The sequence below is a fragment of the Capra hircus genome, chromosome 25 (assembly GCF_001704415.2).
Source record: "Capra hircus breed San Clemente chromosome 25, ASM170441v1, whole genome shotgun sequence".
In the NCBI taxonomy this organism is placed as follows: domain Eukaryota; kingdom Metazoa; phylum Chordata; class Mammalia; order Artiodactyla; family Bovidae; genus Capra; species Capra hircus.
In genome coordinates this window covers 26043810-26062049 of record NC_030832.1, presented here as the reverse complement: position 1 = coordinate 26062049, position 18240 = coordinate 26043810, and the positions used below count along the sequence as shown (strand labels likewise).

The 18240-nt window shown below is 50.9% G+C and overlaps 1 protein-coding gene across 1 annotated transcript; it reads left to right on the top strand.

Moving 5' to 3' along the window:
- CORO1A (coronin 1A) lies at positions 12354–17828 on the top strand. The gene is made up of 11 exons (XM_018040167.1): positions 12354–12494; positions 14035–14233; positions 15384–15506; positions 15604–15733; positions 15820–16004; positions 16162–16281; positions 16473–16577; positions 16689–16834; positions 16946–17003; positions 17098–17313; positions 17615–17828. Exons 2-11 carry the CDS (start codon positions 14036–14038, stop codon positions 17717–17719), a joined length of 1386 nt encoding a protein of 461 aa, XP_017895656.1. The 5' UTR covers positions 12354–12494; position 14035; the 3' UTR covers positions 17720–17828.

Below are 18240 nucleotides of genomic sequence, written 5' to 3'. Positions count from 1 at the left end.
TCTTAGCTACAGCATGTAAGATCTTCATTACATCATGCAAGTTCTTTATTACATCATGCAAGATCTTTATTACATCAGGTAAGATCTTCATTACATCATGTAAGATCTTCATTACATCAGGTAAGATCTTCATTACATCATGCAAGATCTTTGTTACATCATGCAGGATCTTCATTACATCATGCAAGATCTTTATTACATCAGGTAAAAATCTTCATTACATCAGGTAAGGTCTTTATTACATCATGCAAGATCTTCATTACATCAGGCAAGATCTTCATTACCTCATGCAAGATCTTCATTACATCAGGTAAGATCTTCATTACCTCATGTAAGATCTTCATTACATCAGGTAAGATCTTCATTACATCATGTAAGATCTTCATTACATCAGGTAAGATCTTCATTACCTCATGTAAGATCTTCATTACCTCATGTAAGATCTTCATTACCTCATGTAAGATCTTCATTACATCAGGTAAGATCTTCATTACATCATGTAAGATCTTCATTACATCAGGTAAGATCTTCATTACCTCATGTAAGATCTTCATTACCTCATGTAAGATCTTCATTACATCACGTAAGATCTTCATTACATCAGGTAAGATCTTCATTACATCATGTAAGATCTTCGTTACATCAGGTAAGATCTTCATTACATCATGCAAAATCTTTGTTACATCATGCAGGATCTTCATTACATCATGTAGGATCTTCATTACATCACACAGGATCTTCGTTTCATCATGTGGGATCTTGATCTTTGGTATGCCATGTGGGAATCTGTTGTTGATATTTTGTTGCAGTAGGCTTAGTTGTCTACTAAGTTGACTAAGACAACTGCTTAGTTGTCTAGCATGTGGGATCTTAGTTCCCCAACTGGGTTTCTTGCATTGCAAGGAGGATTCTTTACACTGAACCACCAGGGAATCCCTCCCATTCTATTTTAAATGACTGGTCTAAGCCTGTATTTTCAGTGCCAGTGGTTTGGCCCTGATTGACTCCCCCCTACCTGGCCTGAAGAGTGGGCACTCAGTCTATTCCATCCCTCTGGCCACAGAGATTGGTGCAAAGACGGGCAGGTGACCCAAGCTGGTCCAGTAAAAGTCTGTTCATGATGTTTGCTGGGAAAGAGAATCTCTTCTTTTTCTGGGGTTGTTCATCTGGTAGGTTTTAAACCTTGAGATCTGGTGGTCATCTTTGCCTGATCTTCTTTTTTTTTTTAAATCCTGATAATCTGGATAGCATCGTTTGATCAGTGGTGTGAACCCCTAAATTCCCCCCCCCCCTTTTTTTTGCTTACATTGATTTAAGCTGGTTTCTGTAACTTATTTCCCAAAAGACTTGGATAATAAAGACAGATTATTTGCTTATGGTTTCAATTAGATGTTCTGATGTGGTATAAATATGAGAGTAAAATCTGGACATAGATGAAAGAAAATGGGTTCATAAATAGCCACATATGAAGTGAAAAAAAATTTTTACTCACTAGCTAGTACAGCCCCTTTTCTTTCCCTATTTGGTTTTCTTTACCGTAAGAAAGGAAGCAGGATACCTTATGGGTCTTTGATAACGTCTAAAGACTGACTGTTTTGTGTCTAAGCTGCGACACAAAAAAGGGGTGTGAAAAAGAAACAAGGATCTTCTCTCAAACTCAGTAATGCTGTACTGTGGAAATCCACACCCAGAATTTTGTTCAGACCCTATCTAAATTAATGGTGGTCTCTGGATCTTGGTTTCTTTACCCATAAAAAGAAGCAGCTGGACAGAGATCCCTTCTAGTATTAATGTCCCAAGTGGCAATTGCAGAGCTCCCAGGGTAAGCTACAGGAAGGACTTGTATCGCGTGGAGAGATCCTACCTGGGACTGACCAGGCTTGGGATAAAATTCTCCCTAAATGGGAGTGGATCAGTGGTGGGTGTGGTTCCCTGAGAATGCAGCATGGTTGGAGCACTTGAAATATACAGTGTGATACTTCTTTGATGAATGTCCTTGTTTTATGTGTGGATCAATTCTGCTTTTCGGACCAGTCAAACCAAGCCCCCAAGTCTTAACTAGTGGGCTGTTGATCTCACCTTGACTCTCAGAACTGGGAAAGCCAGTGATGTACATAGGGCACAACTAGATCGAGGGGGCTTAACAAGGTCGTTCTCTCCCTCTGTATCTCTCTCTGTCTCTCTCTCCCGCATTTCTCACTCCCACATGGTTTCTGCCTGTTGGCTTCATTCGCAGGAAAGCTTGCCCCACATAGTGACAGAAATGGCAACCAGAGAAAGAGCCAACCAAGGCAGACCTTAAATGGCCCTGCTTCCACCCCTGAACCAGCTGGGCTGAACAGGCACAAAATCACCATCCATTAACCCAGTCCATGGAGTTTGAATTTTATTCAGAAGAATAAAGGAGCAATCTTAAAACGTTTGTGTAAGGTGTTGACATGGTCAGATCTGTGCATTAGGGAGGAGTCTGGGTGAAGGGCAGGGATTGCGGGCAACAGAGGAGATGGAATTGAGGAGACTTGTTAGAGACTCTTGGAATCATTCTGGGCAGAAGTGAAGGGTTTGAACTAGAGTACAATAAGTCCCCTACATATGAATGAATTCCATTCTGAGAGCGTGTTTGTAAGTCCAGTTTTGTTCATAAATACCGCAAAGTTAACCTAGATAATTCAACTAATGCAATCAGCTATGGGCTTCTCTGGTGGCTCAGTGGTAAAACAAGTGCCTGCCAAAGCAAGAAATGAGGGTCCAGGAAGATCCCCTGGAGAAGGAAATGGCAACACACTCCAGTATCCTTGCCTGGGAAATCACAAGAACAGAGGAGCCTGGAGGGCTACAGTCCATGGGGTCGCAAAGAGTCAACTGATGATTGAACAACTGAGTACTGTACTCACTACAGTAGGTTTATAATACTTTTCACACAAAGCATAAAATACAAACACAAAAAATACAAACACAAGAAAACATGTCTAATCTTCCAGTATAGTGCCTTGAAAAGCACAATAGTACAGTACAACAGCTGGCATCCAGGGGGTGGCATTGAGGCAGGAAGAGTTACTGACTGGATGAGGGGGAGAGGGTGGGAGATGGTACAGCCGAAGGATCATCACCAGTAGGAGACAGCAAGCTGCAACTTCATGTGAACTGACTTACGTGACTGGACATGTGACCTGTTGTTTGGATCTTTGAAAGTTTGCAACTTGAAGATTCATATGTAGAGGACTTCCTGTAATGGCAGTTGGGACAAAGGATGAATCAGTCAGAAAGGAAATTGGTGGCAGTGGCTTGGACAAGAGTTGGTGGTTGATTAGCAGTGTTGGCAAAGAAAGAAGGGTTTATGTTTATTGAATGCCCATCACGTGTTGGGCCCTGTGGCCAGCAGTCTGATGGAGAAGCTGGACCTATAAATAGTTACTATCTAAAGTACTAATTAATGAGATAGAGGGATGCACTGGGACCACTGGCACAGAGGAGAAAAGAGATCATCTGAGGAGTGGCTGTGTAGGGGCAGGGAGTGTGAGGGACGGCTTCACAGAGAAGGAAATTTCTTTTTGTTTTTTAAATACATATATCTTACTGAAGTATAGTTGACTTACAGTGTTTCCATTGCATAGCAAGGTGGTTCAATTATGCATATACACATACATTATTTTTCAGATTATTTTCCATTATAGGTTATTACAAGACATTGACTATAGTTCCCACAGAGGAGGAAATTTTGACCTGAGTCAAAAGATAAGTAGGGTTCAGAAGAATTTGGTAGCAAACAAGGAGTAAGAGATTTCAGCCCTGTGCTGAGGGCAGAAAATAGAGTCCAAAAATACTGTTGGCCAGAAAAAACCACATCCAAACCAAAGATATATTTAGTTTTGCTCATGTAATATTTTTAGAAATTTTTGAATTGGGTGCCAATACTGAGAGATCTGCAGCTCTCACTTAAAAATCCATATTTCTAACAGAAGGTTTGGCTACCCTGGGCCCTCCAGGTGACAAAGGGCTAGGGCAGCCACAATTCCTCCATCCCTATTAGAAATTACCTGGCCTGCATCAGTGAGGTGTGTGACCCCCCTAGTCTTTGTGGTGGCTTAAAGATGGCTGAAAATTCTTTGTCACTCTCTGCATCAGAAGGAGGCATTAATTTTCCCTCCCCTGGGATCTGGGCTGCTTAACTAACAGAATGTGGTGGAAGTAACCCTGTGCCAGTGACAAGCCTAGCCTCTTGAGCACTTTTCTTGGAACGCTGTCTCAAAACCATAGAATAATGAGAGATAATAAAGCAGTTGTCGTTTTAACAGATATTTATTTGACTGTGCTGAGTCTTAGTTGCAGCATGTGGGATCTAGTTCCCTCACCAGGGATGAAACCTGGGCCGCCTGCATTGGGAGCATGGAGTCTTGGCCATTGAGCCACCAGGGAATTCCTGCAGTTGTCATTTTAAGTCATAAAATCTTGGAATGGTTTCCTCTGCAAGAGGTAACCAGAACACCCACCTCCACTTCTCCCCTTGTTGATATCTGAGGGCTCAGCCCCTGGACCAGAGGAATGAGGGAGCATGTTGAGCTTGGATGATGAGCCAAGACTGATGCTGAAGCTGAAACTCCAATCCTTTGGCCACCTGATGAGAAGAACTGACTCATTGGAAAAGACCCTGATGCTGGGAAAGATTGAAGACAGGAGGAGAAGGGGACGACAGAGGATGAGATGGTTGGATGGCATCACCAACGCAATGGAGATGAGTTTGAGTAGGCTCTGGGAGTTGGTGATGGACAGGGAAGTCTGGCGTGCTGCAGTCCATGGGGTTACAAGGAGTCAGACACGACTGAGCGACCGAACTGAACTGAACTGAACTGATGAGCCAGAAGAGCGGATGGGGGAAGATGATGAAGGGCTTTGGATGCCATGCTGAAAAGTGAAAGTTTTAGTTGCCCAGTCGTGTATGACTCATTGCAATCCCACGGACTGCAACCCGCCAGGCTCCTCTGTCCGTGGAATTCTTCAGGCAAGAATACTGGAGTGGGTTGCCCTTCCTGTCTCCAAGGGATCTTCCTCACCCAGGGATAGGCAGATCCTTTACTGTCTGAGCCACCAAGGAAGTCTGCCATCCTGAGGTAGTCTCAGCGTTTTCCGGGAAGTGTTGAGGACCTGGTGAAATTTTGTAAGGTAGGCAGAGAATGACCAGGGATCATACTATGACAGTATCACCTGCCTCTAGTGATGCTGTGAACGCTGAATCAGAGGAAGGTGATCGGTCAGGGAGCTAACGCGATGGTCCAAGCAGCACAGCTCGGGAGGTGACAGTGGGCATGGAGAGAAAGGGAGAGATTCAAGGTCAAGACTTCCTCCCCTTGTGAACCTCTCCTTAAGGTTCTAGTGGGATATACTTGTTGAGCCATGGAGTTGGTGGTCGGAACTAGGGAGCACAGGCAACAGGACTAGGCCACAGAAACAGCCTGGGGACTGTCAAAGCGTGAAGCTGCAGGGATTTCCCTGGTGGTGCAGTGGCTAAAACTCCTCGCTCCCTATGCAGGGGGCCTCGTGCTGCAACTAAGACGTGGTACAGCAAATTAAATTATATATATATATATATTTAATTTGAAGTTGCTAATGTGAAAGAGATGGTGTAGGGAGTTTGGGAGGAGAGGTGGTGTCTTGGGGAGCAGTCTACAGACAGTGTGTTAAGCAAAGGGAGAGACACCCTGCGGAGCCCTGAGAGAAACCTGCAGTGCAAAGGAGAGAATTAGGAGGCATGCATGCATGCATGGTCGCTAACTCATGTCTGACTCATTGTGATCCTTCGGACTGTACCCTGACAGTCTCCTCTGTCCATGGGATTTTTCAGGGAAGAATACTGGAGTCGGTTGCCATTTTTCTCTTCCAGGGGATCTTCCCAACCCAGGGATTGAACCCAAGTCTCCTGTGTCCCCTGCATTGCAGGTGATTAGGAGACAGGCCCAGACACCAAAGAAAGGAAAAGATTCCAGAGGGAGGGAGTGGTCAGTAGCATGCTCCTTTGATGTAATGACCAGGAGATTATTGATGGTCACGGCAAAGACACGCCTGTGTGGGAAGGTGGGGACAGAAGACAGACCCATGAGACTAAGTAGGAAATGCAGAAGTGGATTCAACAAGTGTAAACAGCTCTTTCAAGTAACTTGATTGTGAAGTAAGACAGAGATGGGGAAGTGGTTTGAGGTTGCTAAGTGGAGAGAGGTTCCCCCAAAGGCACAGGGGACCTCAGCTTGTTTTTAGATACTAAAGAGAGAGGGTTTGTGGAGAGGAGAATGTGGTAATGCAGGAGAGGGGGTTAAACGATGGAGTGAGGTCACTGAGGAAGTGGGAAGGAATGTGTCCCAAGAGGGAGGAATTAACCTTGGACCCCAGGAGGACACCCCCTCTGTGATGACGGTCTGTGATTGTTTATAGGAGATGAAGATGTGGTCTCTGGTGGGAGCAGAGGGGTTGAAGGAGTTCTCACCTCTTTTCTCCATCAAACTGGAGCAGTGATCGTCTCAAAAAGCTGGGGAAGGTCGCTTGAGTAGATGGCTGGTGAGAAGTGGCTGGCAACGTTGGCTTAAGCCTGAGCCTATGCACAAGGCATCCTTAGGGGCCACCCACTTAAAACCAGAATGGTTCCTGAATGTGAGTCAGGGCAGAGCCTGCAGGTGGGTGAGGACCACAACTGTGAGAAGGCCTGGGGGTCACAGGGGCAGGGTCTAGGCTATCAGAGTAATTTCTTGCAAATGAGACCCAGGCACCTCTTTACTTAAAGACTTATGTGGGAGACTTCCCTGGTGGTCCAGTGATTAAAAATCGGCCTTCTAGTACAGGGGACACAGGTTCAATCCCTAGTCAGGGAACTAAGATTATATATGTATATATGTACACATATACATATGCACGTGGATAGGTGCATGCTCCGTCGTGTCTGTCTCTTTTCGACCCTATGGACTGTAGCCCATCTGGCTTCTCTGTCCCTGGGATTTCCCAGTCAAGAATACTAGAGTGGGTTGCCATTTCCTTCTCCAGGGGCTCTTCCCAACCCCGGACTGAACCTGCGTCTCTTGTGTCTCCTGCGTTGGGCAGGCATGTTCTTTACCAGCTGAGCCACCAGGGAAGTTAAATATAGAGGCTTGATTAGTTTCCAGGTGGTGGTAATGATGACAATGATGACTTTGACAAGAATACTGCAAAGGTGATGCTACACATAAATTTATTTTATAGGAGGCATATAATGTCTGGTTGTCCTACTTTTGATGATGTCAAGATTCACTTTTGCTTTCCAGAATTTTGTTGTTTTCTGTGAAACATCAGTAAGAATCAGCCATAGGTATACATATGTCCCCTCCCTCTTGAAACTCTCTCCCTCAATTTTGACAGAAAACAACAAAATTCCGGAAAGCAATTATCATTCAATCAAAAAATAAATATATTTTAAAAACAAACAAAATTCACTTTTGGGTTGTACTTTTTAGACAATCATGTCTGTTGCATTGGTGAAGCCATCCAGCCATCTCATCCTCTGATGCCCTCTTCTCCTTCTGCCCTCAATCTTTCCCATCATCAGGGACTTGTCCAATTAGTCAGCTGTTCACATCAGGTGACCAAAATATTGGAGCTTCACCTTTAGTATCACTCCTTCCAATGAGTATTGATTTCCTTTAAGATTGATTGGTTTAATCTACTTGCTGTCCAAGGGACTCTCAGGAGTCTTCTTTAGCACTACAGTTCAAAAGCATCAATTCTTTGGTGCTCTGCCTTCTTTATGGTCCAGGTGTCACAACCATATGTGACCACTGGGAAGATCATAGCCTTGACTATATGGACCAGTAATGTCTCTGCTTTCAACACACTGTCTAGGTTTGTCATAGCTTTCCTGCCAAGAAGCAATCATTTTCTGATTTCATGGCTGCAGTCACCATCCACAGTAATTTTAGAGCCCAAGAAGAGGAAATCTGTAAGTACTTCCACCTTTTCCCCTTCTATTTGCCATGAAGTAATGGGGCTGGATGCCATGATCTTAGTTTTTTCAATGTTGAGTTTCAAGCTGGATTTTTCACTCTCTTCCTTCACCCTCTTCAAGAGGTTCTTTAGTTCTGCTTTGCTTTCTGCCATTAGAGTGGTATCATCTGCATATCTGAGGTTGTTGATGTTTGTTGGGCCTATCTTGATTCCAGCTTGTACTTCATCATTTCTCATGATGTTCTCAGCATATAGATTAAACAGACAGGGTGATAGCAGACAGCCCTGTCTTACTCCTTTCTCAATCCTCAGTCAATCAGTTGTTCCATTCAGGGTTCTAACTCTTGCTTCTTGATCCACATACAGGTTTCTCATGAAATGAATGAGAAAAGCCAGACCCATACTGTATGATTTCATCTGTATGGAACATTCTAGAACAGGCAAAGCTAATCTATACTGACAGAAAGTAGATCAATGGTTGCTGGGGTCTGAGGGTGGGAATTGATTGTAGAAGGGTGTGAACTTTGGGGAGTGATGGAAATAATCATATCTCGATTATGGTGGTAGTTAGATGCATGTGCTTGCTAAGTCATTTCAGTTGTGTCCGACTCCCTACAACCCAGAGGACTGCAGCCCGTCAGGCTCCTCTGTCTATGGGATTCTTCAGGCAAGAATACTGGAGTGGGTTGCCATGCCATCTTCCAGGGGATCTTCCCGACCCAGGGATCGAACCTGCATCTGCTGTATCACAGGCAGATTCTTTACTACTGAGCAACGGGGGAAGCCTGGTAGTTACATAGGTATATATGTTTGTCAAAACTAATTGATCCATGTATTGTACTTTAACTGAGTGTGTTATATTGTATGGAAATAAACTTTATTTTATTTTTTAAGACAGAATGAACCAGTATTGGTTATATGTTGGTAACTGTTTCTTTGTTGTTTGTTTCCTTTCAATATTTACTTATTTTTGGCTGCCTCGGATCTTAGTTGCAGCACACGGGATCTTTCATTGCAGAGCAAGGGCTTCTCTCTAGTTGTGGCACCTGGGCTCAGTAGTTGTGATACGCAGGCTTAGTTGCCCCATGATGTGGAATCTTAGTTCCCTGACCAGGAATCTAACCCATGTCTTCTGAATTAGAAGGTGACTTCTTAACCACTGAACCACCAGGGAAGCCCCAGTTCAATTCAGTTGCTCAGTTGTGTCCGACTCTTTGCGACCCCATGGACTGCAGCATGCCAGGCCTCCCTGTCAATCACCAACTCCCAGAGTTCACTCAAACTCATGTCCATTGAGTCGGTGATGCCATCCAACCATCTCATCCTCTGTCATCCCCTTCTCCTCCCACCTTCAATCTTTCCCAGCATCAGGGTCTTTTCCAGTGAGTCAGTTCTTCACATCAGGTGGCCAAAGTATTGGAATTTCAGCTTCAACATCAGTCCTTCCAATGAACACTCAGGACTGATTTCCTTTAGGATGGACTGGTTGGATCTCCTTGCTGTCCAAAGGACTCTCAAGAGTCTTCTCCAACACCACAGTTCAAAAGCATCAATTCTTTGACACTCAGCTTTCTTTATAGTCCAACTCTCACATGCATACATGACTACTGGAAAAACCATAGCCTTGACTAGACAGACCTTTGTTGGCAAAGTATTGTCTCTGCTTTTTACTATGCTGTCTAGGTTGGTCATAAGTTTCCTTCCAAGGAGTAAGTGTCTTTTAATTTCTGGGCTCCAGTCACCATCTGCAGGGATTTTGGAGCCGAAAAAAGTAAAGTCTGCCACTATTTCCACTGTTTCCCCATCTATTTGCCATGAAGTGATAGGACCGGATGCCATGATCTTGGTTTTCTGAATGTTGAGCTTTAAGCCAACTTTTTCACTCTCCTCTTTCATCAAGAGGCTCCACTTTCATCAAGAGCCTCTTTAGTTCTTCTTTGCTTTCTGCCATAAGGGTGGTGTCATCTGCTTATCTGAGGTTATTGATATTTCTCCTGGCAATCTTGATTCCAACTTGTACTTCATCCAGCCCAGCGTTTCTCATGATGTACTCTGCATATAAATTAAATAAGCAGGGTGACAATATACAGCCTTGACATACTCCTTTCCCGATTTGGAACCAGTCTGTTGTTCCATGTCCAGTTCTAACTGTTGCTTCCCAGTTGATGGTAACTGGGTAACTGGGTTTTTAGTTTGTTTTAAATTTTTCAAGACCTTATTTAATTTATTTTTAAATTTTAATTTTTTTGACTGTACCACACAACATGTGAGATCCTAGTCCCCCGACCAGGGATTGAACCCGTGCGCCCTGCATTGGAAGCAGAGAGCCTTAACCACTGGGCCACCAGGGAGGTCTGTTAAATTTTTATTTGTTATCTATTTTATTTTTGGCTGTGCTGAGACTTCGTTGCTGCCCGAAGAGTTTCCCTAGTTGCAGCGAGCTGGGGCTACTTTCTAGTTGCGGTGCACATGCTTCTCATTGCAGTGGCTCCTCTTGTTGTGAAGCACAGCCTCTTGGGTGCTCTGACTTCTGTAGTCATGGTGCCCAGGCTTAGTTGCCCTGCAGCATATGGAATCTTCCCGGACCAGGGATCAAACCATTGTCCCTTGCATTACAAGGCAGATTCTTAACCACTGGTCCACCAGAGAGTCCTGATTGATGATAATTATTGAACTTGGATGATGGGCACATACTCTAGGCTAAGTGAGCAGTGCTGTGCACCTTTTACAGGTGAGAAAGCATCACTGAGACATCCCGAAAACCATGGAGCAAAGGTTCTCTGGGCTGACTCCATCATGCTCTTACAGACCCTTTAGGCCAGGACAGACCAGAGGAGATCTTTTGGGCCTTGCTAATGAGTTTGGACTTTATTCTGAGTTCAGCACTTCAGTCCCTCTTTACTGTGTGTATCTTGCACCTTGGAAGGGCCTGTGGTCCTGTCTCCTTCCTGGCAGGTGTACCAGTCAGAACTCTTTCGAGTGTAAAGGCCAGAAATCCAACTCAAAAGCATTGACTTAATTGGGAAAGGGAACCTATTAAAAGGTTAAGGGATTTGGGCACATCTTGATCCAGTTACTCAAATGATGTCTAGAATGCTGCTGCTACTGCTAAGTCACTTCAGTCGTGCCCGACTCTGTGCAACCCCATAGACGGCAGCCCAACAGGCTCCCCCGTCCCTGGGATTCTCCAGGCAAGAACACTGGAGTGGGTTGCCATTTCCTTCTCCAATGCATGAAAGTGAAAAGTAAAAGTGAAGTCGCTCAGTTGTGTCCGACTCTTAGCGACCCACCAAGCTCCTCCGTCCACGGGATTTTCCAGGCAAGAGTACTGGAGTGAGGTGCCATTGCCTTCTCCGTCTAGAATATGTCTGCTCATATCTTATATCTGTAGTCCTCTGTGTGAGCTCACTTTTCCTACATGCCAGGTAATATTATTAAACACTTGCTACACTTTGGATGAGGCTACACTTTGAACAGAAGGCTTTCTGTTCTCATAACGTCATGAGGTGGGTCAGACGTTGTTTCAGATGCAGAAACTGAGGCTGCTGAAGGAGGTTAGGGAATCCATCCAAGGTCACTCAGGAGGTGTGACATCCGGGAGTCAAATCCATAAAGCATCTGATTCTGGAGTGGCCTTTCTTGACCTTCACATGGCAACCTCCGTGACACAGTCTCTGAACCAAAAGATGGGAATGAACCCCTTCCTCTTGAGTCTCAAGCCCAGGCTCCGGCCTCTGCTTACTTCTTGGAGCTGTTATTTGTGCTTCTCCTTCCAGTGGGCTGAGAGCTCTTTGGGGCAGAAACTCTGACTCTTTCACCTCTATAACACCAAATTATGTCATTTGCCCCTGGGAGGCAGGCAGGGCAGGGGTGCTCCTAGGTGAAGACACACCCAGAGAGGTTAAGTGACCCTCCCAAGGCCACCCATTTGTGCGTGTAGAGGCCTGAGTAGACCCCAGGTCTTCTGGGTGCAGGTGGACACAAGGTTCCCCCTCCTCTTTGCCGCCCCGCCTCCACTTGTTTCCTGACTGGAGGTGGGGCAGAGGGATGGTAACACAGCCTTCGCTAGAGATGGGAGTTATACTAAGGCCCGCTTTGAAGGAACTGAAGGGCCATTTTATGGATGCCAGGGAAAGGATGGCGAGTAGGCTGGGGGTGGGCTGGAGAAGGGAAGAAGGAACAGGTTATTTTTGCATTTTTGACATTAAAAAAGTGCAGATTAGATTCTCAGCCACTGGCCAGCAGCATCTGTTTTGGTTTGGAATTGGCAGCTGAGGCGCTGAGCGCCGCGGCGGGAAGGGAGGGGAGGCGGCGGCTGGTGGGCGAGGCGGCGCCTTGGCGGAGGGAAGGGCTCTCCCCTTTAAGAGCTCCGCCCAAAGGGGCGCTGCCACCCCTGAGGAGGCGGGCGCCGCCGCTTCTCATTCATTGTCTTGACAAGAGCATCCTCCGCGGACGGTCTCAGGCTCCGCCGGCTCCTTCCTCCTCCTCCTCCTCGCCCTCCTCCGTCTGGGGGGTCGCTCATCTCTCAGCCGCAGGTAAGGCTGGAGCCCGGCCACCCGGGCTCCGCATCGCTGCCCTGGGCCACCTGTGGGGCAGGCGAGAGCTTGGCAGAAGCCGGCCGTGGGGGTGGACAGACTGTCAGAGCCGCTGGCTCCGAGGTGGAGACGGGGCCCGTCCACGCCCCGCGTGGAGGGACTCGCCTGAGCGTGTGGGTGCGCGTGGGAGGGTCCACTCGTGTGTCCCAGAGCTCCGTGAGGGGGCGAGGGTGAGGGGCCACGCAGCCAAGATGGAGGTGGGGGAGCCCGGGGGTCGGTACACCCGCCGGCCTCTCCCCAGAATGGGAGTCTTTGGGGTGGCGGTGGGGGGCAGGGTGGGGTGAACCCAGTAGCGGCCCTGAGCTTGGAGACAGGAAGGGGTTGAGAGCAAAACAAGAAAAGGCCAAGTTCCCCTTTCCGTGGTTTCCGGGGCCTGGTACCTGCGGTGGGGGAGGAGGCAGGGTGGGGCGATGGCTTCCTGTCTCCCAGCCTCCAATTTGGGGCTCCCCTGTTCCCAGACCCAAGCTTCCCTCCCGGACGGGTCCCCTGCCCCCAGCCAGCTCCTCCTCTCACAGGCGCCTCATCCGCTTTCTGGACAGGTGGACCCACAAGCCTCCTCCAGAGTCCCAGGGTGGGTGAGGGTGGCGGGAGCTCCAAGGGAGAAGGGCTAGGCACAAGGGAGGCGGTGGAGGAGAGGCCGTGGGGCCTCCATGCCAAGCTGGCAGGAGATGCTCTGGGGCCCCAGCATGGGGCCTGGAGCCTGGGGAGCCAGAGGCAGGTCCCTTGGCTCTGCTCGCTGTCCACCCAGCCATGGAGGAAAACCGTTCTCGCTGCTCCTCCGAGAAGTGAGCACCAGCCGCTTCCTTCCTGTGGATGGCTTCAGTGGGGTGGAGAAGGCCCTTAAGCGCACCTGCTTAAGTGGGGGCGAGAAGCTGAGGTGTGAGGAGGAGATGCTGGGACCCGAGCCATCTGCCTGCTTCTGGTGCCCAGAGACCCGCTGGGGAAGCCCTCCGGCCATGGGGGACATGCCGCCCAGGCAAACCCACATGCCACTTCCCTCCGTGTGTCCAGCCTGGACCTGGAGGTGGGGAGGGCCCCTGCCTTTTAGATGGCTCCTCATGTGGGTGTGAGGGTGTGAGGTCTGGACGCTGAGGCTGAGTGCACCCTCCACACTGTTGCCCTGAGGCCCTGGAAGGTGGCCTGTCAGAGAGGATGGGCCCTGGGACTGTCAGCCAGTCCGCGGTCAAGTTGGCACTAGGTGCTACCCCTCACCCCAGGCTCTGCTGTGGAGGCTGAGGGTACGGAAGCCAGGCCTGGGACGGGTTGAGATGGTGGGCCTTGCAGGTCAGCCAGGGATGAGGAGGGGTGGGCAAGGCGTGTATAAGGGTAGCTGGATGTCAGTGACAGAGGAGAGCGATAGGGAAGTTAGCTGAGACCATGGCTGCCAGACTGAGGGGTGGGTGTCCTGGGAGAGATGGGGGCCACTGGAAGGTCAGGGTTGACCTGAGGGGAGCAAAGCCTTTCACCCCTGTCTCACCAGGATGAGCCGGCAGGTGGTCCGTTCCAGCAAGTTCCGGCACGTGTTTGGACAGCCGGCCAAGGCCGACCAGTGCTATGAGGATGTGCGCGTCTCACAGAACACCTGGGATAGTGGCTTCTGTGCTGTCAACCCCAAATTCGTGGCCCTGATCTGTGAGGCCAGCGGGGGAGGGGCCTTCCTGGTGCTGCCCCTGGGCAAGGTGAGCCCCTGGAGCCCTGGGGACAGGCCCTCCTCCTAAGGGGGCCTCAGGTCATCTAGTTGGCCCCCTGGGGGTCCCGATGAGGTCTGCGGCTCAGGACAGTGGGCCGCAGTGTTGCCCTCTGCAAAACTGGGTTGAGCCGCATGAACCTTACACTTCCTCCAGCGCCTCCATGCAGTGCTTGGATGGAGCTGAAGCTCAGGGTTGGGAGTGACACGGGAAGTGTCAAATAGCAAGTCCTGCAGACCCAGGGTTAGCCCTCCCAAGTCTCAACCTGGAGATTTCTCCTGCACAGAGAGGCCTGGGATGGGGTCTGAGTGGGCCCAGCAGTGCTCTTAGGGTTTGGAGGGACCTCTCTGAGCCCCTGGGAACCCAGCGAGCTCAGTGGCTCCCAGCTCACAGGCAGGGATGAGGTAAGAGACCCTCTCCCCCCGCCAACCCTGGCCTCCCTCAAATCCTGCCCTCCCTGCTGTCTGCGGACACCCCCCCCCCCCCGCCCCAGCACACTCCCGTGCTCTTGGGGGGTGAGACAGGAAGGGGAGATGGGTCCTCGGTTGTTACCTTAAAAGGGCTGATGGAAACATAGAGAAGAGGAAGTGGTTGTCAGAGTAAGAGCTGGGCCCGCGCTTCACACAGGAAACAGTGCTGTAGCAGCCATCCCCGGAAGCAGCCATTTCAAACCCGTTATAACAGACTTCCCCATCCTTGTCCTTTCGGGGGGACCTGTCCCCACAGCCCCATCATTCACACACTCTTCCCTGGGGAACCCCAGCCCTGATACAACCACACCCTCAGCCTGAATCACGCCGGGGGCCTTGGCCTGTTGTGCCATGGAAGAATCTGGGGTGGGGGAGAGGGCGGGGGTACCAGGCCCCAGCTGAGATGGAGCTGGCAGGAACTTGGCCAGGGTCTGACAGAGAGGCAGGACCAAGCCCGCATGTCCATCCTGCGCTACCTGTGGCCAGCCTTCTGAGTTGCCCAGACAGCTCTGAGATGGGCAGAGCCCCAAACCCTCCCACCCTAGGCCCCTCTCTGCCTTCCAGGGACCCCACACCTTTCCCCTCTGTGCCTCTCTGAAGGGGTGTGGGGAGGTGGGATTGGGTTTGGCGGGCCAGAGCACTTCCCTCAGAGGCCCCGCTGTGTCCTCCAGACCGGTCGTGTAGACAAGAATGTGCCTATGGTCTGTGGCCACACGGCCCCGGTACTGGACATCGCCTGGTGCCCGCACAATGATAACGTCATTGCCAGTGGCTCCGAGGACTGCTCCGTCATGGTGAGTATGGGGGGCACCCAGGGGCCAGGAGGGGGCTCAGGCACTGGAGCTGATGTTGGGCACCGCCAAGACTCACTTGCTCGCCCCTTCTCCGCAGGTGTGGGAGATCCCCGACGGGGGCCTGATGCTGCCCCTGCGGGAGCCTGTCGTCACCCTGGAGGGCCACACCAAGCGCGTGGGCATTGTGGCCTGGCACCCCACCGCCCAGAACGTGCTGCTCAGTGCAGGTGCCAAGGGCGGGACGCAGGGAGGGCTGGTTGCCTGACAGTCAGGGGGGAGGCTCCTGGCTTCTGACACTGGGGACATCGCCCAGGTTGCGACAATGTGATCCTGGTGTGGGACGTGGGCACGGGGGCGGCCGTGCTGACGCTGGGCTCCGACGTGCACCCGGACACCATCTACAGTGTGGACTGGAGCCGAGATGGTGCCCTCATCTGTACCTCCTGCCGAGACAAGCGAGTCCGCATCATTGAGCCCCGAAAAGGCACCATAGTAGCTGTGAGTTGCCTTGACCTTTGACCCTAGGAGCTTAACCCCCCACCCCCCCACCCCCAATGAGGCCCCCTTAGATGTTGCCCGCTCCAGCTCCCAGCTGGGGCCTGGCCCTTAGAGGGTGTGTGCGGATGCCTGACTGGTCCCCTCCCTTTCCTTCCAGGAGAAAGATCGTCCCCATGAGGGAACTCGGCCCGTGCGTGCCGTGTTTGTATCCGATGGAAAGATCCTGACCACAGGCTTCAGCCGCATGAGCGAGCGGCAGGTGGCACTGTGGGACACGGTGAGTGCTGGGTAGGGACCTGGTCTAGTACCCCCGGCCCCGCCACGTGCCTGGCTGGAAGGGTAAGGCCTGTTTGCCCACTGTCAGATGGGGGTTCCCGCTGGTTGGCCTCTCAGCCCCGGGCCCCACTCCCCCAGTGGTGGAGGCCTGCCATGGCCCAGCTCATGGTTGTCCCCTGCCCATCTCTACAGAAGCACCTGGAGGAGCCACTGTCCCTGCAGGAACTGGACACAAGCAGCGGTGTCCTGCTGCCCTTCTTCGACCCTGACACCAACATCGTCTACCTCTGTGGCAAGGTGGCCCCACGGGCAGGGGGTTGGGGGAGCAAGGTGGGCAGGGGGACTTAGAAAGGACCACAGCTGGAGGCATCCGCTGGTGTTGACCCTCCCATGACCTACCGCCTGCAGGGGGACAGCTCTATCCGGTACTTCGAGATCACCTCTGAGGCCCCGTTCCTGCACTATCTCTCCATGTTCAGTTCCAAGGAGTCCCAGCGTGGAATGGGCTACATGCCCAAACGTGGTCTGGAAGTGAACAAGTGTGAGATTGCCAGGTGACTGCCCCTGCCCCTGACCTGAGTGCGCTCCTTGGGCAGCACTGACCCCCAGGCTGACCTTTAGTCCCAGCCCCGCTGTGAGCACTGCTCACCTTCCTGTTTCCACAGATTCTACAAGCTGCACGAGCGGAAGTGTGAACCCATTGCCATGACGGTGCCTAGAAAGGTGATGCTCGCGGGTCCCTCCTCAGGCTCTCAGAGTGGTCGGGTGGTGGTGTGGCCTGAGCACTCTCTTAACCAGTCCTGGCCTTGCCCCACAGTCGGACCTGTTCCAGGAAGACCTGTACCCGCCCACTGCAGGGCCTGATGCTGCCCTCACGGCTGAGGAGTGGCTGGGGGGTCGGGATGCTGGGCCCCTCCTCATCTCCCTCAAAGATGGCTACGTGCCCCCCAAGAGCCGGGAACTGAGGGTCAACCGGGGCCTGGACACTGGGCGCAAGAGGACGGCACCTGAGGCCAGTGGTGCTCCCAGCTCGGTGAGAGGCAGATGGGACCCCGGGAACCAGGGCAGGAAGGTGGGGTAGGGCAGGAGTGCTACTGATGTGGTCACTGACCCAGTGGAAAGAGGCTGGCATTTGGGGGCAGCCACATACACCATACTGGGGATCCTTTGAGGGCTGGGAGTGGATAATCCTGAGGCCTCAGAAAACAGGTTCCAGGCTTATAGGCCTGCAGTTCTCTGGATGAGAGGAAAAGGGGCCCAGGCCCCGGGGGCTTGTGGGAGGAGGCCTAGTGGCCCAGGAGGGCCTGAGGCTAATGCTGCTTGGGGTCCCCCAGGATGCCATATCCCGGCTGGAGGAGGAGATGAGGAAGCTCCAGGCCACGGTGCAGGAGCTGCAGAAGCGCTTGGATAGGCTGGAGGAGACAGTCCAGGCCAAGTAGAGGACCATCAGCTGGGGCCGATGGACTCACCTCCCTTCCTTCCACTCCCACTCCTCAGGCCACAATGGCAGATAAGAAAATAATAATAAAATGGCTTTATTTTCTGGTACGTCGCACTCTGATGACTAGTCAAGGGGATGCTGTGTATGCTGAACTGACCTGCCTTATGCTTCCCTCTCTATAGCCTTGATGAGCCTGACCCCTGGCAGGGGCTGGAGAGATGCCTCTAGATGACCCTAGACCAGTGGTCCCTGAGCTTTTTGGCACCAGGGACTGATTTCATGGAAGACAATTTTTCCACAGATCAGGGAGGTGAGGGTGGGCTGGGGGATGGTTCAGGCATGATTCAAGTGCATTCCATTTAGTGTGCACTTTATTTCGATTATTATTACCTCAGCTCCATCCCAGATCATCAGGCATTAGATCCCGGGGCCTGGGAACCCTCGCCCTCGGCAGATGGGAGCAGGCCTTTGCGGGGCAGGGGGAGCCACCCTGTGCTGACATGGGTGGGGAGCCTGCCC

Coding starts and splice junctions, on each gene's coding strand:
- CORO1A (XM_018040167.1), top strand. CDS start 14,036: ATGAGCCGGCAGGTGGTCCGTTCCAGCAAGTTCCGGCACGTGTTTGGA. Junction 16,578..16,688: donor TCGTCTACCTCTGTGGCAAG/GTGGCCCCACGG, acceptor TACCGCCTGCAG/GGGGACAGCTCTATCCGGTA. Junction 17,004..17,097: donor CCATGACGGTGCCTAGAAAG/GTGATGCTCGCG, acceptor CTTGCCCCACAG/TCGGACCTGTTCCAGGAAGA.